The 23829-nt window shown below is 38.8% G+C and overlaps 2 protein-coding genes across 2 annotated transcripts in view; both read right to left on the reverse strand.

Annotated features, from left to right (window-relative positions):
- The window catches only part of Fndc7 (fibronectin type III domain containing 7), a 28961-nt gene extending 27441 nt beyond the window's left edge, over nucleotides 1-1520 (reverse strand). Inside the window, exons 1-2 of the mRNA XM_076862916.1 lie at nucleotides 1458-1520; nucleotides 939-957 (exon numbers count right to left, since the gene is read on the reverse strand). Coding sequence (XP_076719031.1) covers nucleotides 939-957; nucleotides 1458-1520 — 82 coding nt within the window. The remainder of the gene's footprint in view (nucleotides 1-938; nucleotides 958-1457) is intronic.
- A 12830-nt stretch (nucleotides 1521-14350) lies between these two features.
- Nucleotides 14351-23303, reverse strand: Prpf38b (pre-mRNA processing factor 38B). The gene is made up of 6 exons (XM_076863157.1): nucleotides 22744-23303; nucleotides 19994-20062; nucleotides 19554-19705; nucleotides 19184-19244; nucleotides 16744-16967; nucleotides 14351-16399 (listed from the first exon to the last, which is right to left on the reverse strand). The coding sequence occupies exons 1-6, from the start codon at nucleotides 23020-23022 to the stop codon at nucleotides 15538-15540; spliced, it is 1647 nt and encodes a 548-aa protein (XP_076719272.1). The 5' UTR covers nucleotides 23023-23303; the 3' UTR covers nucleotides 14351-15537.
- Between the last annotated feature and the right edge of the window lie 526 nt (nucleotides 23304-23829).

Consider the following 23829-nt stretch of genomic DNA (forward strand, 5'->3'; position numbering starts at 1 on the left):
CTCTGCCTCTGGAGCCACAACCCAAGCCCATCATCCCTTTTTATTTTTTATTTTGAGACAGGGTCTTGCTAAGTTGCTAAGGACCTCACCATGATAATTTACTGCTCATATAGTTGATGTTATATTGTTCCTACAGAGAAGCTAACTCCTACTAAACATAAGTTTCCACCCTGGGGACTTAGATTTCTGGAATGGATAAGCCAAGATATGCTTTTAGAGAAATCATTTTTACCATCAGTCAATTATTCAAGAAAAATGGTGATTGAATCTTTTTGTTTTATTTATTTTTTTTGAGACAGGGTCTCACCAAGTTGCCCAGGCTGGCCTCAAACTTGCTCCTACCTCAGACTCTCAAGTCACTGGGATTTCTGGCGTAGGCCCATCACACCAGCTTGATGTAATCTTTTTAAAAGAACTCCCTTTTTCAGCTTTGAATTACTATTGTATATATTTAAACATGTAATTTTAGAAGTATAAAGTTCCTTTTGATTAAAGTAGGGGATCTTGAAATTTTAATCAAGTACAACATTTCTAATTTTCTTTTCTAATTTCCCAGAAGACAAATAAGAAGCGTACATAAATTAGATCTTCTCTATTGTAGCTAAGATTTTTATTTCTTTGGCTAGAATGATGATCACTGTAACATTTTGCTCATGGCTGTTTATGAGAAAATGCATTTTGCTACATGCCTGGACACAGTACAATACTCAAAAAAGAATACCTTATAAGGTCCTTGTCTTTTAAGTTTGATCCATTTATTTGTCTTACCAGTTATTGTCTCCCCAGCACCTGAGAGATAGTTTGCACCCAATGTAATGTTCAGAAAACGTTGGATTCTTTTGTCAGCATAACCTTTATACTTCAGGGTAGCCCACGAATCAATAATGACAATAAAAATCAAACATGAGGAGGAAAATTTGCATGTCAGAAAATTTTACCTGTTTTGGCTGAAACAACCTGAAAAGGAAATTTTAGAAAATTAGAACCATGAAGAAAAAACACCATTTGGGGAAATGAAAAACATAAATCAGGAATAAATTAATCATATTTCTATACATAATGTGAGCAATTTTTCAATCCACATAAGTATTTATCTGCACAACTCTTCCCAGCGCTCAAACCTACCACAAAGCAATCCTGAGTAGAATTTCGAGGCTGGCAGCATATCGCATTACTATTTCATTTTTTCCTTTGAATCTGCCTATTGAACTGAGTCAGAAGTCAATGACAGATTTTTCAAAAATCTTTGTTCTTAAAATAAAATGATAATCTTGTTTATTTTCTCCATTGTATCACATTAAATTTCCAATATACAAACATATACAATCTTGGAATGATCCTTAAGTGTTTCAATTTCTATCTCCCCCAACCCCTTTCTTTTCTCAAAGAAAGAGAAAGATAATGAATGTGTTTCTGTTTTCTCTAAATAGCTGCAGGTAGTTGGAAGGTGAACTCACCGTTTTAAGACAGATGAGACTGAATCCAATCAAAAGCAAACATTTCTTCCATCCACCAGCCATCCTGTTGGGCATAGCATTCACATGACACAAAACACAGTAATCAGGGTCCTTTTTGGCCCCTAGGAGGGCAGCACCACAGTAAGGCACTCCGATGTGGGGCTGTGATGCTGGGAATAGACCCTGGGAAGCTGCCCCTCCCCTTCAGTGTGGCACTCACCTGTAACTAGGGACAGTTGGAGACTGGCAGGGACAAGTATTGCAAAGACTGAAAAAAGAGTGTTGGAAAAAGCCACACTAAGCAGACCGAATAGCTTTTGTAACCTTAGTTTCAAGGTAATATGTAGAATGCTGTCCTTTTTCTTCAAAAAAAAAATTTTTTTTTCTAAGTAAAAGTTTACAAATTGTACAGAAAATTACTGATATGGTGGAATGATCATTTTATTTTTATTTTGAACTGGGGATTGAACTCAGCCATGGGTACTCTACCACTAAACTACACCTCCCCCCCCCTTTACTTTTTTTTTTTTTTTTTTTGTCTTTTTATTTTGTAGGTCTCGCAAAATTGCCCAGGGTGGCCTGAAATTTGTGATCTTCCTGCCTCAGCCTCCTGAGTAGCTGGTATTATAGGTGTGTGCCACCATGCTGACACAAATTCAGGGCAACCTGGGAAAATTGAGTGGGACGGTGTCTCAAAAATTAAAAATAAATAAATAAAAAAAAAAAGGACGGGGATCATAGCACCCCTGGGTTCAAGCTCTAGTACCACCAAAATAAATAAATAAATATGAAGACAAACAACAATAAGTGTTGGTGAGGATGTAGGGGAAAAGGTACACTCATACATTGCTGGTGGGACTGCAAATTGGTCCAGCCAATATGGAAAGCAGTGTAGAATTTCCTTGGAAATCTGGGAATGGAACCACCATTTGACCCAGCTATTCCTCTTCTCGGACTATACCCAAAGGACTTAAAAACAGCATACTACAGGGACACAGCCACATCAATGTTTACAGCAGCACAATTCACAATAACTAAACTGTGGAGCCGAACTAGATGCCCTTCAGTGGATGAATGGATTAAAAAATGTGGTATATATACACAATGGAATTTTACTCAGCAGTAAAAAAGAATAAAATCATGGCATTTGCAAGTAAATGGATGGCATTGGAGAAGATAATAGTAAGTGAAGTTAGCCAATCCCCAAAATCAAATGCCAAATGTTTTCTCTGATATAAGGAGGCTGACTCTAGTGGGGTAAGGAGGGGGAGCATGGGAGGAATAGATGAATTCTAGATAGAGCAGAGGGGTGGGAGGGGGCAGGGGATTTGCAAGGATGGTGGAATGTACATATCCAAAGTACATGTATGAAGTCACAGATTGGGTGTCAACCTACTTTATATACAAACAGAGATATGAAAAATTGTGGTATATATGTGTAATAAGAATTGTAATGCATTCTGCTGTTGTGTATTTTTAAAAAATCAATATAAATAAATGAATATAAAATAAAATAATAGCTGGGTGTGGTGACCCATGCCTGTAAACTCAGGAAAATGAAACAGAAGGATCTCAAGTTCAAAGTCAGCAACTTAGTGAGATCCTGTCTCAATTTTTTTAAAATAATAATAATAACAATAATAATAAAATAAGAAGATGAAAGGGCAGGAGCATGTCCTGGAAAAGATAGTGACTCAATTTTTTTAAAATAATAATAATAACAATAATAATAAAATAAGAAGATGAAAGGGCAGGAGCATGTCCTGGAAAAGATAGTGAAAGGACTCGGCTGAGCATATTAAATTTTCCCATCTCCAGTGCCATCCTGCCATCCTAGTACCTTTTATTTCCAAAGCCATCTTCCCAGTTAAATTTTTTTAAAAAAATACTTTCCAGTTGTAGATGGACACAATACCTTTATTTAACTTATTTATTGTATGTGGTGCTAAGGATCAAACCCAGTGCCTCACACGTGCCAGGCAAGTACTCTACCACTGAGCTACAGCACCAGCTCAATCTGGGTTTTTAATAATAATCAGCATTAAATCTAAGTACTGTAATTTTTAATTCTAGCAAAAGACAAGTACACGAATAAATAATAAGCATCATTAACTGAGTTTCCCGTCACACAAGTATTAAATTGTTGGGCTGGGATTCAGATTCATCGTCACTGGGAGTGTTGCTCAGTGCTGTGTTCACCTAGCACATACAAACCCTGAGCTCAATCCTCAGCACCACACATGCCTAGCAAACCAAAAGGTAATCTGTCTGATCTCTGCTTCTAACAAAGATAGGTTGAGAGGGACTGGATTTACCCTCTTTAACCTCAAGATAGATTATAAAGCCCCAGTAACTAAGACAAGATGGTATTGGCATTCAGATAGACAAATTGGTCAGTGGAACAGAGAATCCAATAATAGACCCACACATTGACTTTCAACAGAGGTGCAAAGTCATTCCAAAAATGTTCCAGAACTCAGGTTTGGAGGTTCATTCATCCCACGGGGGAAAAAAAAAAAAAAACAATGTCTAAGGGATGAGTGTTTGGGAGAAAGTCTTTATTCAGTAACTTAAGAATGGGGAGAGGGAACTTTGTTCATAAATCATTTTCCTGACTTCAGGGGACTGAGGGAGTTACAGATAGATATAGGGTCGGACTAATCAGAGGGACGGACTAATAAAAGGAAGAAATATTCTCGTCTTCTCAGTTAGGATGGTGACCTTCTAGGAACTGGAGCGCCACATTTTCTTACTCCTTTCACGGTCTGGTGGTTTTGCTTATGGTAGTTGAGAGGAGCTAGACAAGCTGAGGTCAAGTTAACCCTGTATTATAATTTTGGACAAAACATTTTTCATTTGTTCAACAGGTCCACAGGCAGAACTGAGTAGAATCTGATCCAAAAGTTTAAGAAACAAAGGAGACAGACTCCATATGAAGACTGAGATGCCAAGCCTTTCCACCTCATGTCAGTCGCACATGGGATATCTGTAGGCCCAAGTGAAGGATCCATGTTTTCAGTAAAAGAAGTCTCATGTCCCTGGAGAGTAACCTAGGCAACTGTTATTACCATAACACCCATGTCAGAAGGGTTATCTACAGCAGAGTTAGTGGGAGACTAATAATGTACTGCCAGCTATGTGACCTCCAAGATTACTGATTTTTAAGTAATTAAAAGCAAGTGAAGCTGGGCACAGTGGCAAATGCCTGTAATGACAGTGGATCAGGAGGCTGAGGCAGGAGGATTGCAAATTTGAGGCCAACCTCAGCAACTTAGCAAGGCCCTAAGCAACTTAGTGAAACCCAATCTTAAAAGGGGTGGGGATGTAGCTCAGTGGTAAAGTGTCCCTAGATTCAATCCCCAATACCACCCCCCCACCCCCACCCCCCAAAAAAGAGCAAGTGAAACTAGAGGGTTTATTTTGGTTTTCTTCAGAAATGAAAGGAGAGATATACACTTTTTTAACAAATGGTGCTGGAAAAATTGGACAACCATTTTTTTTTTTAGTTTTATTGATTTTATTTTTTTAAATACACCACAGCGGAATGCATTACAATTCTTATTACACATATAGAGTACAACTTTTCATATTTTTGTATATAGAGGATGTTCATGCCAATTCATGCCTTTATACATGTACTTTATTTTTTTGCATTACAATTCTTATTACATTGGGCTGGGGATGTGGCTCAAGCGGTAGTGCGCTCGCCTGGCATGCGTGCGGCCAGGGTTCGATCCTTAGCACCACATACAAAGATGTTGTATCCGGCAATAACTAAATAATAAATATTAAAAATTCTCTCTCTCTCTCCTCTCTCACTCTCTCTTTAAAAAAAAAAACCAAAAAAACCCACAATTCTTATTACACAAATATACCACAATTTTTCATATCTCTGTTTATATATAAGGTATGTTGACACCAATTCGATTCTTCATACATGTACTTCGGATAATGACGTCCATCACATTCCACCACCTTTGCTAATCCTCTGCCTCCTCCCTTTTCCTCCCACCCCTCTTCCCTATCTAGAATTTATGTAATCCTGCCATGCTCCCCCTCATCAATGTTTATAGCAGCACAATTCACAATAGCTAAACTGTGGAGCCAACCTAGATGCCCTTCAGTGGATGAATGGATAAAAAAAATGTGGCACATATACACAATGGAATTTTACTCAGCATTAAAAGAGAATAAAATCATAGCATTTGCAGGTAAATGGATGGTGTTAGAGAAGATAATGCTAAGTGAAGTTAGCCAATCCCAAAAAAAACAAATGCTGAATGTTTTCTCTGATATAAGGAGGCTGACTCATAGTGGTGTTACATTCTCAAGTACTTGAGTTCAATCACCAGAAACAAAAACAAAAACAAAACAAAACATGGATTTTGATCCACACATCACCCCATATTATAAAATTAACTCATGTTGGGCATAGTGGTGCATGCTGTGGTACCAGCTGGAGCAGGATCATTTGAGCCCACAAGTTTGAGGCCAGGGAAAATCCTGTCTCAAAAAAAAAATTAATCAAAATATATCATAAACCTAAATATAATGCTAAAAACTATGAAATGTGGAAGAAAAAATAGAAGAAAATCTTTGTGACCTCAGGTTAAGCAGTGATTTCCTAAATACAACACAGAAAGCATGATTCACTTTAAAAATTGATAAATTGAGCCAAGTGTGGTGCACAAATGTAAAGCCAGTGACTCAGGAGGCTAAGGCAGGAGGATCACAGGTTCAAGGCTAGCCTGAACAAAAAAGGTGAGATCCTGACTCAAAAAAGCAAAAAGGGCTGAAGTGTAGCTAAGTGGAATAGTACTTGCCTAGCATGCCTGAGGCCCTGGATTCAATCGGCAAAAACAAAACAAAATGGAAAACCATGTGTATTCACAGTAGTATTATTTTTAACAATCCCAAACTACAAGCAAACCAAAACCAAACCAAATGTTTGACAATCAAGATAAATGATCAATAAATGGAATATTTGTTAAAAAGAAGAAGGAGGAGGAGGAGGAGGAGGAGGAGGAGGAATGAACTAAGCTGTGGTGGTGAACACTTGTAATCTCAGCGATTTAGGAGGCTGAGGCAGGACATTCTAAATTTGAGGCCAGTGCATCAATTTAGCAAAGCCCTAAGTAACTTAGTGAGATCTTGTCTTAAAAAATTATGGGGCATGGTGTGCATGCCTGTAATCCCAGTGGCTTGGGAGGCTGAGGCAGGAGGATTGCTGAGTTCAAAGCCAGCCTCAGCGAAAGCAAGGCACTAAGCAACTCAGTGAGACCATCTCTACGTAAAATACAAAATAGGGTTGGGGATGTGGCTCAGTAGCCGAGTGCCCCTGAGTTCAATCCCCCCAAATAAATAAATAAATAAATAAAAAGGGCTATGGATGTAGCTCAGTGATAAAGCATCCCTGAGCTCAATCACCTGTACAATAAAATAAAGTAAAGCACTATTATACTGAATGAAAGAAGCCAAAGAAAGAAAGAATACAGATGGCTTGATATACTTATATACATTTCTAGAAAATGCAGACTATTCAAAAACAGAAAGCAAATCAGTGGTTGCCTGGAAATGGAAAAGGGTGGGAAGAAGGGAATATAGAAGTGCAAGAGAAAACGCTTAAGAATGGAAGATATGATCTTTATCTCAGTTGTGGTGTTCATTTCAAGAGGTCTATATATGTCAAAATATGTCAACCTTATGCATTAAATATGTGTGATTTATTGTATGTCAGTTATACCTACATAAAGTTGTTTTTTTAAAAAAATCAGTCTAACTTCAAAACTCTAAGTTCCTTCTACTGAGCCATTCTGCCTTCTGTGTCAACTATTATAAATTCCTGGCATTTTTAGCTCAGGCATTCAACAAATAAATATTGAGCACCTATTGCATTCCAAGAACTATTCTGAACACTGGAGTATAAAAATAAACAAACCAGAGTCCTACACTCAATGGAGCATAAACTTTAGTAGAGGAAGACCAAAGTAAGCAGCTGCAGTAATACAATTTATCAGGTGTTGCTAAGTGTCATGAAGAAAAATAGAGCAGAAAGACAGGAGAGAATATGGAGGGAGAGAGTGCTAATTTACATACATCAGCAGGGAAAAACTCTCTGGCAAGCAGGACATAGGCCCTAAGGAAGGGAGGGAGGGAGTCCTTTGGAAAATCTAGAAAGGAGTATGACAGGTAGAGGGAAGAGGAAAGGCAAAGGGAAAGGTTAGAACAGTATGAGCACTCATCACCCCAGCTGCAGGGAACATTGGTGATTGCCAATGTCTCTCTCTGACTTAACCTTGGCTGATGAGAGGGTCCTTGCTCAAAGTCACACCCCTCTGGGGAAGTCACATCCAGTGGTTAATGGGTGAAAGAATACCAGTGCTCCTTGTCTGAGTTCAGGATAACTCTGGAAGAGATATCTGGGTGATGTGCCATGGTACCCATAGGGCTGAGATGAAGGTAATGCCAGAAACACACTTAGGATACAAGATTCAAGGAACACTTCACTGTCCATTCACGGAGTCCAGAGTTAGAGAGGTGGGAGCTCAGGTCTCTTAAGTGGGTCATTGGGAATGATGGTAAACAGGGCCACCTCTGCATTCACATTCACCCTTTGTTCCAGGACCCTTTTTGAGGGAGACAACACCACATAATGCTTATTGACTTACAGTATATACTGTAACCTGAAGGATAGAATCCTAGACTCATTGTATTGTCTCCCATTGCTACCTTTGCTGCACCTTCAACAGGTCACCATGGAGGTTATGGTCAAGAATTTAAAAAGATGCCAGTCTGCATGATTGTCCTTTCTCTAGTCATGTTCATTTGTGTGCAAGCACAGAGTAGGCTAAGAGCCATATGTAAATTGGATTGGGGATATTATTAGACAAGTGTGATAGAGAGAGAATGCAATGAGGGAGTTGAGAATGTTTACAAGGAAGTGATTTATAATATTGGACAGTGGAAACTAAACTAGCAAGGAAGTGGGACTTGTAAGTGGAGGCTGAGGGGATTGCAGTGGACAGCAGCAGGGGCAGTAGACTGAAAGACCCCAAAAATTGTTGGACAGGATATTGTAAGCAGGAAAAATAGGAGTTGGTGATAAGAGAATGGGATGTTTAAAATGGAAAATATGGAAAAGTTTCAGTTACTGAAAATGGCCAATTCTGTGATGATACCATAGGAATTGGCAGCTGTGGGTTGGTGGAGGAAAAAATACCACTGGAGGACAGAGGATCAAGAAATTGAGAGGCATGCTGGGTACTGCCATGGCACACACCTGAAATCCCAGCGGCTTGGGGGGCATGAAGTTTTGAAGCCAGACTCAGCAACTTAGCGAGGCTATAAGCAACCTAGTGAGACTCTGTCTTAAAATAGAAAAAGAAAAAGAGCTGAGGATGTAGCTCAGGTGTTGAGTGCTCCTGGGTTCAATCCCTCGCACCAGAAAAAACTTTGAGAGGCCTGAGTATTGGAAAGATTGAAATCATTGAGAATTATGGCAGCTGGGTGCAGCAGCACATGCCTGTATTCTCACCAGTTTGGGAGGCTGAGGCAGGAGAATCATAAGTTTGAGGCCAGCTTCAGCAACTCAGCAAGACCTGATTTCAAAATGAAAAGGAACAGGGATAGGGTTCAGTCCCCAGATCCACCCCTCCACACCCAAATGCAGAGGGGCTGGAGGTGTAGCTCAGTGGTAGCGCGCTTGCCTTGCATTCTAGAGACCCTGAATTTGATTCCCAGTACTAATGGTGGTAGTTGGGGGCGGTGTGTGTGTGTGTGTGTGTGTGTGTGTGTGTGTGTTAAAAATACAGAAGGAATGTGGAGTAGGATTGATTGTCCAAGAAAAAAATGGAAAACTACATGATTTTTAGTGGCCCTGATTCATACTGTTGACTTCCATCACACCCCTGCATCTCTCTTCTGCCCATGGGCAGATCATTTCTGCCAAGGAAAAGGAATTACAGCTGAAGTTGTTTTTGACTTGTTAAGTCAAATCAAGTGGATGATACTGGTGCTGAAGACAGATAAAATTTCAACCTCAGAGTCAGGCATGGTGGTACATGCCTATAATTACAGTGACTTGGGAGGCTGAAGCAGGAGGGTCACAAGTGGGAGACCAACCTTGTCAGATCCTGTCGGAAAATTAAAAACAAACAATAACAAACAATCAACAACAAAAAGCCCCCTCAGTCTCAGGAAAATATCAGGAAGAATCTCACTGATCAGGTATTCCTGATGATTATAATAGAGAAATTAGAGTTTGGCTCCTAGTTCCAAGGAAGAGAAACTCAGGTCATCTTAAGGAAAATAAAGAAATTGTAAGGATATTCACTTAACCATACTGGAAAACAAAACAAAACTATACTAAACTAGAAAATCATCAGGAAGCCAGGCAGCTTCAAGTACAGTGACTTAAGTATCATGGTATCTCTTTCACATGGCCATCCTTAAACCACAACTATGTAAGTCTGGTTTGGGCTTCTAAGGACCAGTCAATTCTTATTTGTTCTTAGTCAAAACAGAAGGGGAGGGCTTGGATTGTAGTTCAGTGATAGAGCGCTTCGCTAGCAAAGGTGAGCTACTGGGTTCGATCCTTGGCACCTCATTGAATTAACTAATTAATTAATTTTAAAAAAACTGGAGGGAACAGACTGATTCTCTTATATAATTCTCAGCAAACTTTCTTGGTTGATCCCTTTATATTAGACTAAATCAGGGGTCACCATCCAACCTCATGAGGTGGTACTCATATTATTGGTATCATCTTAATACCAGTCATCTTAATAATATATTTTAGGGTTCAATCAGTATTCAGAAAATACAGTAATTCCAACAAGGGACATTTGACATAATGAATTCTTAATCAGTAACAGATTTATTACTAAGAGTAAAGAGAATTCTGGAGAGAGTGCAGCTGTGGCCTTCCATTTGCTGAGATACTGAAGGCTGGGACTGGAGATATAGGAATGTCAATAAAACTAGACACGACACTTCCCACTGGAATGCTGCTTTAGATTCACTGGGAAGTTACTTGCTGGAGCACCAGCAGGACATCCTGTAGATTTGCTAGGAACTCCCCTTGCTTCCTTCAATGAAATGCCACTGAAATTTGTTGGATGAGTACCACTGAATGACATACTGGTCGCTACACAATGCAGATGCAATAAAACCATGGAACCAGAGTTCCTTCCTTTTACAGCATCCTTCAAGCATCCTCTGCCAACAAGCCTAACATTATGCCAGCTAGCAAAGGAGAAATATTTAAAAGGCTCAGCCCCAGAATCACAAAGCAGGGTCATGAAGAGTAGATATAAATTTTTTGGGTGAAGCCAATAAAAATTGATAGTTCAGTGGTAGAGTGCTTGCCTAGTAGGTTCAATGCCTAGTACGGAGGAAAATAAAAAATACAACAGTATAACACTTGTGCACAAACCAATAACTGACTGTTCCTGAATAAGCTGTAGCATAACTCCATTCCCAGGACTTGGATCAGATATGGAATACTTCAGAAAAAAATAAGTTCACCAAACCAGTATTATCTGGACTGATTGGATAAGTCAAGCACTTCAGAAATATCTTCTATTGGTAGTTGAAAATTCAGGATACTGGTGACTTGAAACATTGTTTTCATTTAGTTATATTTCAGATATTAGGGGTCAGGGCTGATGCAATTTGTGTGTGTGTGTGGGGGGGGAAGGGGGTAGAAATGACTAATTCCAATGACCCAAGAAATAAATAATTCGGCTTTAGAATGAAGCTCAGTGATAAAGCTTCATTCTAAATGAAGCTACTGGGTTTGATCCTTGGCATCTCAATAAATAAATACATAGGGGTTAGGGATGTGGCTCAAGTGGTAGCATGCTCGCCTGGCATGCGTGAGGCACTGGGCTCACTCCTCAGCACCACATAAAAATAAAATATTGTATCCACCTTAAAAAAAAGCTAAAAAGTAAATATTTAAAAATAAATAATAAATGTTGAATTAAAAAAAAACTGGAGGGAACAGACTGATTCTCTTACATAATTCTCAGCAAACTTTCTTGGTTGATCCCTTTATTAGACTAAATCAGGGGTCACCATCCAGCCTAATGAGGTGGCACTCATATGGTCAGCCAGGTTAAATGTAGTTGCAAATGCCTGTAATCCCAGTGGCTCAGGAAACTGAGGCAGAAAGAGCTATTGCAAGTTCAAAGCCAGCCTTAGCAATTTAGCAAGGCCCTAAGCAACTTAGCAAGACAGTCTCAAAAAATAAAGGGCTGGAGATTTAGCTCAGTGGTGAAGTACCCCTGGGTTCAATTGTCAGTACTTAAAAAGAAAAAGAGTTGGGAGGTGGGGGTGGAGATGGCCAGAACACAAACCATGGAAAAATCAACTTAAAGATTGGTACAATTTAAAGGCAACTACAGGGCGCTCGCCTGGCATGCGTGCGGCCCGGGTTCGATCCTCAGCACCACATACAAACAAAGATGTTGTGTCCACTGAGAACTAAAAAATAAATACTAAAAAATTCTCTTTCTTTCTCCCTCTCCCACTCTCTCTTTAAAATAAAATAAAATAAAGGCAACTACAGATCAGGGAAGTTTATGTAGGAATGCCTTACAATATATACATACACATATGTATATATAAGACACATAAAATGCTTTCAACTCACTTTTGCAATAGGCTGAAATAGCACTCCCCTATACATCTACATACATTTTACCTGTGCACTTAATTATTACTTACCAGTAAATATTATTAATGGAGATTTTCTCTTGCTAGGAGTGGTGGTGCATGGCTATATTCTCAGTACTTATGAAACTGAGGCAGGAGCATTAAAATTCAAGGCTAGTCTGGGCAATTTAGGAAGACCATCCTAGAAAATAAAAAGCTGGGTATGTGGCTCAATAGAAAAGAATTTGCCTTAACTGTGACACACGCGAACTCAACCCCTAGTAAAAACCCTAGACCCACAATGTGACTAGATGCCGAGGAATGAAATGGATTTTAAGTTAGCTACAATGCTAACATTTTCAGTTGATTATATTCATGCTGTCATGTTCCCAACAATAACAAATGTTGATAGACAATGATCCTAAAGTGAAAAATGTCATTTTGGAAGTATTTGCAAAGCTCTGTGGAATTTTTAAAGATGGAATGCCAGGAGGAGAAATTGCAGAGACTTTCAGGAAGCATTTCCTTCCCCATAAAATCAGCTCCAATTGAGAGGTCCTGTAATTGGAGCTGAGATACAGCTCAGTGGTAAAGTACTGGCCCAGCAAGGTCCTGAGTTTGATCCCAACCCCCCCTCCCCCCGCCACACACACACAATCACTGCCTTACAACTAACTAAAACTAAACCAGACTCAAATGGTTATAAATTAAATGGCATTAAAATGAACACTTTATATTAAAATTTTGATTGATAATATTCTAACCCATGTATAGGGCTTAATTGCAAATGGAACACTAAAAAACAGATGCCAAGATTAATACATGGAAAGGTAAAATCATTTCAGGTGTATACAAAAACTGGATGGAGGCTTCCAGTTATATTAAGCTTTAAAATCTTTTCAAACTTGATCTCATGTTGCAAGAAATGATGGAGATCTCTCAGTCTTAGGAAGCCACTCTCCAAACAAAACACGCATATGCTTGGCATTAACTAGTACTTAGATGATCTTACACGTACCAAAATGTTCCTCAAAAGCAAAATTACATTAAAAATCAAAATAAAAACCGCAGGTTATGGTAGTACTTTCATCTTCATTTGAAACACTTTTCACATTTTACTTAAAATATACCACTGAACACTTCAAGTGAAATTATACCCAAAGGAATAGCACTGGAATTTAGGTATACTAGAAAACCAATTTTCAATTTAAGGTAACCCTAATGGCTTTCATTACTCAAAAGTAGGTTTTTCTAATTTCTAGGTTATCTATACTAGTTATGTTTGATGCTCAATTGTCTACTCTTGGGGGAAGGGGGAAAGCTGGAGGTGGTGACACACACCTATATTCCCAGCTACTCAGGAGGATCACAACTTGGTGAAACTTTGTCTCCAAAACTGGCTGGGGATGTACATCCAGGGTAGAATGCCTCTGGGTTCAGTCTCCAGTACCAACCCCTGACCCCAAACAGGATTTTTATAGCTAATTCCTTCATTTAGTTTTCTTAAATTAGGCACAAACCCACATATGGAACATCTTTTCTGTTTCACAATACTGGGGACTGAACCCAGTGGTGCTCTCGAAGTTACATCCCCAGTCAGTTTTGATAGGGTTTCCCTATAATTGCCAAAACCAGCCTTGAACTTGAGATCCTCCCACCTCTGCTTCCAAAGTATATGTGCACTACCATGCCTGGCTAGGGAAGGCTCTTCCAAGCAGACTTGTTTGTTCAATTTAACACTATCACAAGGTGGCTCTGAGAACCCTTCAGTTAGCCAATATAACCAGTGGGTTATAAAAAATGTTGGTATGTGTACAGAAAGATCACTAGACTTGTCAGGAATACTCTTAGTCCTGGCACTGATGAAGCCTATCACTTTGGGCCTCTATTTTCTGTTCTAAAAAGAAGTAGATGGGCTGTCTTATAAAAATGTCCTTTAAGTTCATATTTTAAAGTGATACTTAAAATCCAAATGAAATTATTTCAATAAACACACTTTATGTGGAACAAATTAATCAATCAAAAGATCATCCCAGTGACACATAACATCCACTGAAAGGGAACTGCTGTTACTATGAGGATAACTATCACATGTCCCTCTCTGTTTCTTTAAAATCCACTTGTTGTCTGGGCACTAAGATCTCTTTCTGCACAAAGTGTAATTCTATTGACATTTTATCAATTTCCACAACAAAAATACCTTTAAAAAATGTTAACAAATGGGGGAAAAGCCAACATCCAGGATAAAGGATTTAATCCAGTATTTATTCCACTCATGATGTTCTTTGTAATCAGAATACAAGTCATAAGAACAATCTATCAAATAATTTGCTGATAGTCTTAAATAATGCAGCACAGCATTACTTTTAATACTTCTCCGTTCTAGATTGTTTAAAAACTCAAATAGCAATCTTCATTATTGATAAAAAAAGTTTTAAATTTTAAAAAAAGGACACTATATCAAGCTGTTTCATAATTTAAGTATTTTTCCATTTATAAAAATGCTTTGGAAGCTTGAGCTTGAATCTGTTTCTCTACTCATCTGCCCCACCCTCTCCCAATTACAAGTTAGTATAGGGTTGCTGCAAGAATGCTAGGCTTTAGACATTAATTTTTTCTTTAATATAGTACTTTAAAAATCTGAGAAAGAATTCAAGGAAAAAAGATTACATGTCATGTTGTTTTTTTTCCCCCCAAATAAAAAAGGAAAACTAAGTGAATAAATTTTAGGCATACTAACAGTGTCCCTTTGAGGTAGAATGCTAAAAGGACTTTTGACCAAATCACAGCCTAATTTAAACCTCTGCATCAGAAACTAACCTCTCATAAATTCTCTCTAAAGTTAACTGTGGAGAATAATTAAGTATAACATATTAACAAGTCTTCCAAGATAATGTACAGTGGACAAGAATGTTAATCCTATAACTGCTGCCTTCATGTACATTGAAAGCACACAATTCTCCTATAAGATATCCAAGATCCATTCCCAAAGTCTTTAGCATCCTATTATGAAAAGCACAGCCATGCTAACTTCAGTACACAAACCATAATCCCACACCTACAAAACAAAAATAGAATTAGTGGCAGTTTATTGCCTTATACAAATTTAACCAACATGGCAACCATGCCAAAGGAATTAAAACATTTTTAGGACATATGTACAGACTGTACATTTTAAAAACAAACAATAAAAATGCAAGAACAATCTTGTGCATCATGTATCAAACTCAACAACTGGGTGAAAACATCAATGCAATAAATGGGATTACAAAGGCACTTCCCTACACAAAAGAAGAAATGAAAATGCAGCCTACAGGGAGCTTGAAGAGTGCATAACTACTGCACAATCTGAACTCGGGGGGAAAAAAAGCAGATTTAATCAAACATTTATAGGATTCAATGTGATCCACTTTTACAAAATTTTTCACACAGTCTCATCTTTGTTTTTATGTTGTTTTTCTTGGCTCTCTTGTTCTACACTTTGGCTCCTCTGACGATCATGTTTTTCTGACTGGTCCTTACTATCGCCATGATCCCGTTTGTGAGAACGTTCTTTGCTTCTGCTACGTTTTCTAGGTTTTTCTTTGCTGGGGCTATGTTCCCGTTTTTTTGATTTTTCAACACTTTCAGTTCTTCCTTGACTGCCACTTCTACTTCGTTTGTTTGATTTTTCTTTACTTTCATTTTTATGTTTACTTGATTTCTCTTTGCTTCTGCTTCTACTTCGTTTCCCTGCATTTCTACTTCTACTTCTACTTCTATGTTTCCTTTCTCTGCTTCTACTTCTACTGTGTTTTTTCTCTTTCTTGGAATCTTTTTTGTCATCTCTATGCCGCCTATCATCTTTGTCTTCTTTATGTTTCTTCTCTTCTACCTCACCCCTACTTCTCTGTTCCTTGGACCGTTCTCTTGATCTTTCCCTCTCCTTTTCTCTGTCATTCCCTCTTTCCTTATCATAGTCTCGATCTCGTCTTCTACCCCTCTCATTTTCTTTCTCTCTTTCCCGATCCCTGTCCCTTCTATCCCCTTTTCTATCACGACTTCGACTGCGACTTCTGTGTCTTTCCCTACTCCTACTACTACGCCTTCGATCTAACCCCCGATCAATACTTCGGGATCTTCGCCTTTCTTTCTCTCTTTCTTTGGCTTCACGCTCTAGTCGTTGGCGCTCTTTTTCTCTTTCTAATTCTCTGTCAAAACTAGAAGACCCATGGCCCTCACGATGATGACTTCTACTTCTTGATCTTCTTGGGGACCTCCGTGGACTCAGTGATCTCCTTGGAGATCTAAGAAATGGAAAAGAGAGAAGGAAATTCCAATGAATAAAACATATTATAGGGACTGAGAATGTAATTCAGTGGGATAGCACTGTCTAGCATAGTCAAGATCCTAGGTTTAATTCCCAAGACTACGTAAAAACAAAACAAAACTCTGGGTGTAGTGATATACATCTATAACAATCCCAGCTTTTTGGGAAGCTAAGGCAGGAAGACTAAGGCAGCCGTGGCAACTTAGTTAGTCTGTCTCAAAATAAAAAAATACCAAAAGCTGGAGATGTAGCTTAGTAGTAGAGCATCCCTGGATTCAATCCCTAATAAAAAGGAATAAATTTACAATTTGTTACGTCTACCTTGAACGTCTGCGTTCAACATGTCTGTCTATCTCCTCAGCACCTTCCTTTCCATCTTTCTTGATTTTTCTAGGTCGCGTTTTAATCTGTTGATCAATATTCTTCTGAACTGGAACTGGAATTCTTGGAAACAGGGTAGAAAACCACTCCAGTTTTGTGAGAAAAGACCGCAGCATTTCTCCAATGGTCATCACACAGCCTCCACCAGCCTTCACATCTAGGTCCTATGAAACACAAAAGATACCCTAATGGTCAAAAAATAAAAAAGAAAAAAGAAAAAAGAAAAAAAAGGCATTTCAACACAAACATGAATACTAAAAAAACACATTACCATCTTTGGAATCAAATACAAAAAAATTCTAACAGAAAACTTTCAATTTTTGTATCCTAACCTGGTAATGAATGACATTGCAAAATATTTGGGCTTAGTGTATACATGCAGGTGACAACAAATCCTGCAGCCTCACGGGCATAAAGGGAACTGATCTCACTCAGGTAATAATATGAAAAAGCACCTTATACTACTAAACTATGCGGAACAAAGGACTTAATTTACATTCCACATACCTACTAAGTACATATTTCTGTGGATACATTTGCACACATCATACCTAGCACTGTAACCTAGCTACATATGAACTATTTCAGACAATTTTTGTCTAAAGGTTATCTTTTTAACAGCTGTAATATAAAAATGAAGCCCTAATAAAACTGGAAGCAATAGCAAACCAACTGCCATGAAGCAGTGAGGTTTCTAATTTAGTTATGTAGAAAATAAATAAATGAACAAATAATTGGAAACGCATAATCCATGATGACCATTGTCTCTGAAAAGGGTCATTACCGCATGAAGGCCTTCTTGCTATGCCCTCTCACAGCTCAGGACATGTTAGTCAGCTATTGTCAGTCCCAAACCTATAGTGCAAGCACACAAGGAAAGTGAGATTTGTTATCTAAACAGGAAAACAAGAGCTAAAGGTAAAACTGCTTGCACTCACACACATTTAAGTGTTCAGATATACAGTATTTCCAAATATAATCGCTGCAGATATCTAAGGAAGAAAACATAAGTTAGCTTAAACAGAGGACCTCAGGTTTGTAAGCACAATAAAAAACAGATTAAATAGAACCATTAAAAAACAAACCTAATACAATTAAAAAGAAGGATATGCTTTTTTATAGTCAGAAGGGAGAAGCATTTCGGTCTTAAAAAACTCTTATAGAGCTGAGGTTGTGGCTCAGTGGTAGAACTCTTGCCTTGCACATATGGGTCACTGGGTTCGATCCTCAGCGTCACATAAATAATAATGATAATAACAATAATAATAAGTATTGTGTCCATCTACAACCAAAAAAAAAAAAAAAAAAGCTTTTATAAAGAGGAAAAAAAATCTTTAAAAGGTAGAGAAAGACTAAATCCCCTATGTCTAAATGTGTCATTTTTTTGATGTGAATATATGGCAAACAAAAATATTTCCATTGGAACCATCTTTTAATTTAACAAATTCTTTGAACTTTTTAAATAGAACTACTGCTATATCAGAGTCTACTTTATGAACCTTAAAACACAAAGTAATGGGGAGAAGAGATACATGGCATAATACATGGGTACATTTTGATATCCTGGACTTTAATATGTAAGCAAATTAGTATAAGTAGGATTTAAATTGGACTTAGTCAGTTTCCTAAAGTAATTTCTAAACATGTTAACAAACTCAAGAAGGCAAACTGGATTTAGAATTTTAAAAACATCTAGAATAGCATTGTCTTGTTTTAAATGTGTGATGTGCTAGGAGCCAGAAAACTAGATTTAGCAGGACATGGTGGTGGCAAATGTCTATAATCTCAGCTACTGAGATGCTGATGCAGGAGAATGGAGAGTATGAGGCCAGCCGGGGAAATACAGCAAGACCCGTCTCAAAAAATAAGAAATTCATAATTAAAAGTTCTTGTTTTGTCACCTTCAACCAACCATCCAAACTCTCAGCCTATTTAAGTCAAGCCTAGCTCTACAATTTTGCATTTCTATGCAAGTGGGAATATTTGTATTTAGAGGTTAGAGTGAAGAACTAAAAGTTCCACAAGAAAAAAAGGATACATTTAATTTTCTGTTACATGTCTTTTATCACCTCAATCTGGACCACAGCCCACCTCAAAGTCACTATCAACTGTACAAGTTAGGACCAATACAATATACAGAAACAAATTAGGAAGAGAAATTTTCTAATAATTATAAAAACATTTAAGTAATTTAAAAACAAAACATACTAAATTTAACATAAGATATGTAAAAGCCACCAAGTCCTAGTGAAAGGACTTTAATTCTGAAAGTATAACTGAAATAACTAGAGAAAATTCTTGAAGACATTAAATCTCCAATGAAAAGATATTAAAAATAAAAGTAATTAGAAAAAACTAATTATTACCCTTGCTGACATACCTCTTCATCATCAAGGAAGGATTCAAACCAGTCCCAAAGATCTGTAGGGGGCTGCGTATACCTAGAATTGCAAGGAAGATTTATTAAGCTTATGTGAGCTAGACAAGGTGGTGCATGCCTGTAATCCCAATGATTCAGGAGGTTAAGGCAGGAGGACTATAATCAAGGCCAGCCTCAGCAACTGAGCAAGTTCCTAGGCAACTAAGCAAAACCCATCTCAAAATGAAAAATAAAAAGGATAGGGATATATCAGTGATAAAGCACCTCTGGGTTCAATCCCCAGTACAAAAACAACAATAACAACAACAAAAAAAAAATATGTGAATTATAACGAGATATTTATTAAAAATACAGATAAATACATGCTCACCTTATATACATAAATCCAAGGGCTCTGATATATGGAGAGTCCGTGTGTGTTATAAGACCCATCACTTGTTTGCGAGTTAATTTCAGAGTAAATAATTTGTATAACAGGCAAAAAGCTGTAGAAACAATTCCTCCTGTTCCAACACCTCGAACCTTTAGGGGAAACAGTTAAGAAAAAAGTATAATAATTAACAGATGCTTAGTTAGCATCCACTGACTAATCATGTTAGGATTAATAACCAAGACATAATGCAGAACTAAGAATGAAGTATTAACAGTAACACTTTCTGTAACCCAATTCACTGGACCCTTGAGTTTACATTTTTTACAAATTCTAAGATCCACCAACAAATTGTGAATGTATAAGGACAGACTTTAGTTTTCTAATAAACTTAATTATCAGACACAGAAAAACTGAAAAATGCACGTACTTCTACTTACCCCTCCGCACATCCCGGTCTGGCCAGCTGTTTTCCTGCTTCCTTTTTCCCAAGGTTCAACATGCGTGACCTGAAAATAGAAAAGAGGAAGACAACAAACATTCATACTCTGAATTTTTAAAAATTCTGATTAAGCCCAAGTCCATAACAGAGCAACTCTTCCAAAAATACTGTTTACTCACATTAAGTGTGTAAATTATCTTTGGAAAAACTGCTTAGACAGTTAAAGAATACCAATAAAACTACCAGGGTTTAATAAAACCTTAATGTGTTGGCAGAGCAGAAATCCCATTAAACTAGCTTTATGCACAGCTAATTTCTACATATGTGGGAGTCAGGAAATGTCTACAGTCTTCATCAATTCACACAATATATTTGATACTATTCAGTCTTTTAATTATAAATTGCTTAAAATAAAAAAAAAAACCTCATTTTAAATGAAGTTTGAAAAAAATGCCCTCAATATTTCTACTTTATGATTTTAAAAAATTTACATGATAAAATAAAGTAAAATGCAAAATAGAACTTTTATTTGCACATTTTTTCCACAAGAATCAAGTTTATTCCTGATTAAAGATAAAACCACAAAAGTCACACTTTACAGAGATCATTCTTACAATTCATTTTCAGCCTAATTATGTGAACCAATCTAATTTTCCCCCCAAGAACATAAACTGTTTCAGAAATGGAGTGTGAATAGCCATTAATATACACTAAGTAAAGTCAAACACCATACAGTATCCTTTTTGCTAAAGGACCACCCTACAAAAATAGCTTTATCTAAAATAGCAATAAAAAGAATTTTAACTATAAAAGAGAAGCCAAGAAGTCTTTTGGAAAGATCTCATTTTGTTGTTGTTGTTAAAAAAAAAAAAAAAAAAATCCTGTTCTTTCATTCTATTATCTTTCTGAAAGTGTATTTCCACCCACACATGGTATTATTTTATACTGCTTTTTAGTGGTACTCAAGTACTACACTGTTTTGCTCAACTCCTGGAGTACTTAACTATTTCTTTTCCCCAGCTTGCTGTGTTAATGTTTCAATTCCTCAAAGACTAGTCAAGGGATAGAAACAAAACAAAATTAAAGTACTTCAAAATAAAAAAATAAAAGGGCTGAGGTGTGGCTAAGTGGTTCAATCCCTGGTACCAAAAATAAATAAATAAAAAATAAGTACAAAATTAGAGGTCTACATATTTCAATGATTATTTGATACAACCATATTAATGACAAAATTTGGGTCTTTAGTTTTAAACTTAAAAATAATTCCCGGTAGATCTTTAATTGTTTCAAAACACAACGTATGAAAGTTTTCCCCCTACTACATAAACTAGATTTTAAAACAGAAACTGCCACAAAAGGAGCAGAAATCCAATTTACGGCTTTTCAAAGTTTACTGCATAGAATAGTGTGTTAAATATTATTCGACATATTGCATCCATGTTGAAAAGGTCTTACCTTTAAAAAGCTAGTTTTTTTTTTTTTTAAAAGCTAGTTCACAGTATAACAATTACACCTTCTCAAGACTCTTGTAAGAGAATATTAAATTTACTCCTGTACTTTACATGCCCAGGGTTGAACTGTATTACTCAAAATGTTTTCTATAAAAAAGCAACTAATATCTCAAAATCCTGAAGTAATCTTAACAATTACTGGGGGGAAAGGCAGCAAAACAAATAGAGAAATGTCCTTTTGTTAACATCTCCACACATGATCTGTCTCAAACTTTACAGACAAAAGATTGTAAATGCTCTAGCTAAAACGTTTGTAAAAACTGTTGAGGCTATTATTAATTATCTTTAAAATACAAATCCATGTTTGGAGGCCTGGAAGGTATTTTTAATACTACATAATTTGCAGGGAAGTGGAAAAAGTCTATCTACTGATGAAGACCAAAACCAATGGGCCAAAAAAAAAAAAAAAGTCTAATTAGCTGTTCATTTAACCAGGGAAATGCATTTATGGCGATTGAGCATGATTAATAGTGCATACCTCTACCTGCGACCCTGGGCTGCTCCGAGCCTCGCTGCAAGACTGAGTCAATCCTGCTAACGAAACAAGAACTGAGACAAGAGTGCAGTGAGGAGGCGCCAGGTGAGCTCCCCAGCACAGCCAAGCCAGCACCGACCCTGCCGCAGAAGCCCAGGGCCCAGATAATTCTAAATATGCCCAATGCACAGGTGGCTGAGACCGCTTACTCCTGACTTCCTGCTGGGAAAATTTCCAGGCCTTCTGTACACATCTTGCACTGGCACCTCTCCACCCCCATCCCTCCCACCCCAACCGACACACGCACTGACCATGTCCCTGTCTGGATTGGACAGTACCAACAACACGAGGCCCATACTGAAGTCACTACATGCCCTGGCCCGGGTGAGCGGGAGAAGCACCAAGTTGGCGCCTAGTAGATCCATGTCAAAAGGAACAAATTTAAAGCTGTGAACTGGAGAGACTTCTGTTACTCATTTCTCCTTTCCCCTATCCCTCTTGCCCAACATCCCCCAGGGGTAGGCAGGAGGTTGGGGGAAGAGAAATATCGAAAGTGGCGGGCTCTCCTGGCTCTAAAATCTGAAAAGGAAACGAGAGGGCGGCCCCAGCCCGACCCCTCCCTGACAGGCTACAGGCGACAGCTCCCCCTCCGCCCGACCTTCCCCCACCCACAAATCCTCAGATCTCGGGGGCCGCCTCCGCCGGTTTCCTCCATACCTCTTCTGAACTTACCCCCAAGCCCAAGGCCTAGAGGCTTCGTACCTTAAAGTAGATCTCGTCCACCACCTCGTGGTAGGTCTTGAGCTCGTAGAGCTGCACTTTGAAGTAAGGCGACGACAAGATGTTGGTCAGGATCATGGGGTTGAGGTTCATGGTCTTCTCGTTGCCCCACAGCGGCAGCACATTGCCCTGCTTGCCCGAGACCGCCGGCTTCGTGGCGCCGCCGCCGCCGCACTGCTGCTGCTGCTGCTGGGCCGCGGCCGCGGCTGCCTGGTGCTGCGGCTGCGAGTTGCCTGTCAGCGCGGGGCTGTTGTTAGCCATGTTGCGACGGAAGGAAGGAGGGAGGGAGAAGGGAGGGGGGAGGGGGCGAAGCTCGATCTCGCTCTTCGGGACAACGGTCCGGGACCCTACTCCATGGAATGCCGTCAGAAAAGGGGGCCGCCTCGCTGTGCCCCAGCAAGGCGAGAGAGGGCAACCCTGACCCCGAAAACGGACCCCGGGCTGAGAGCAGACACCGAGACGTGGGCTGCGAGAACTCCAGGAAGAAGGCAAGCCGGTGGCCAGGGAGCGCGATCTCTTCCGCCAACTGCCCCTGGGAACAAGATGGCGGGCTCGGCGGATGTGACGTCATACGCCCCAGCGTTCCAAGCTAAGCCGGCAGCCAATCAGAAACTCTTGGGTGGGCTAGCTATTCCTCTTCCTGGTTCCGCGCGTTCTCTGCGCGCTGGACTCGTCGAGGTGGCCTCCTTTGCCCGACTGTTAGATTTCCCGGGAGGTTTTGGGGACGATGGGGAAGGACGTTCTAGGCCCAATCTGTATGTTTTAGCGTTTCGTCTGGGGACCTAGTTTCTTCTCGCGAGAGTCGGGCAGGAAACGGTTTTGCATCACTGCAATGGGCTTTTCAATTAGTGTCTAGCTCCGGGGAAGTGTCGGAGGTCTCCGCCGAGTTCGCTGTTTTAAGATTCTTCAAAGATTATCAGTGACCCTACTTCCCCATGTGATTCCCATAAAAGATGTTTCTGTCCTTTGCAGGGATGTAGTGTATGACCTGAGGTCTAATGTTTAAGCCTGAACATAAGACTGCGATAACATTTTGCTGGGCTGTTGTGACCTTTAAAGGAACTACTT

The sequence above is a fragment of the Callospermophilus lateralis genome, chromosome 7, assembly GCF_048772815.1.
Source record: "Callospermophilus lateralis isolate mCalLat2 chromosome 7, mCalLat2.hap1, whole genome shotgun sequence".
NCBI lineage: Eukaryota > Metazoa > Chordata > Mammalia > Rodentia > Sciuridae > Callospermophilus > Callospermophilus lateralis.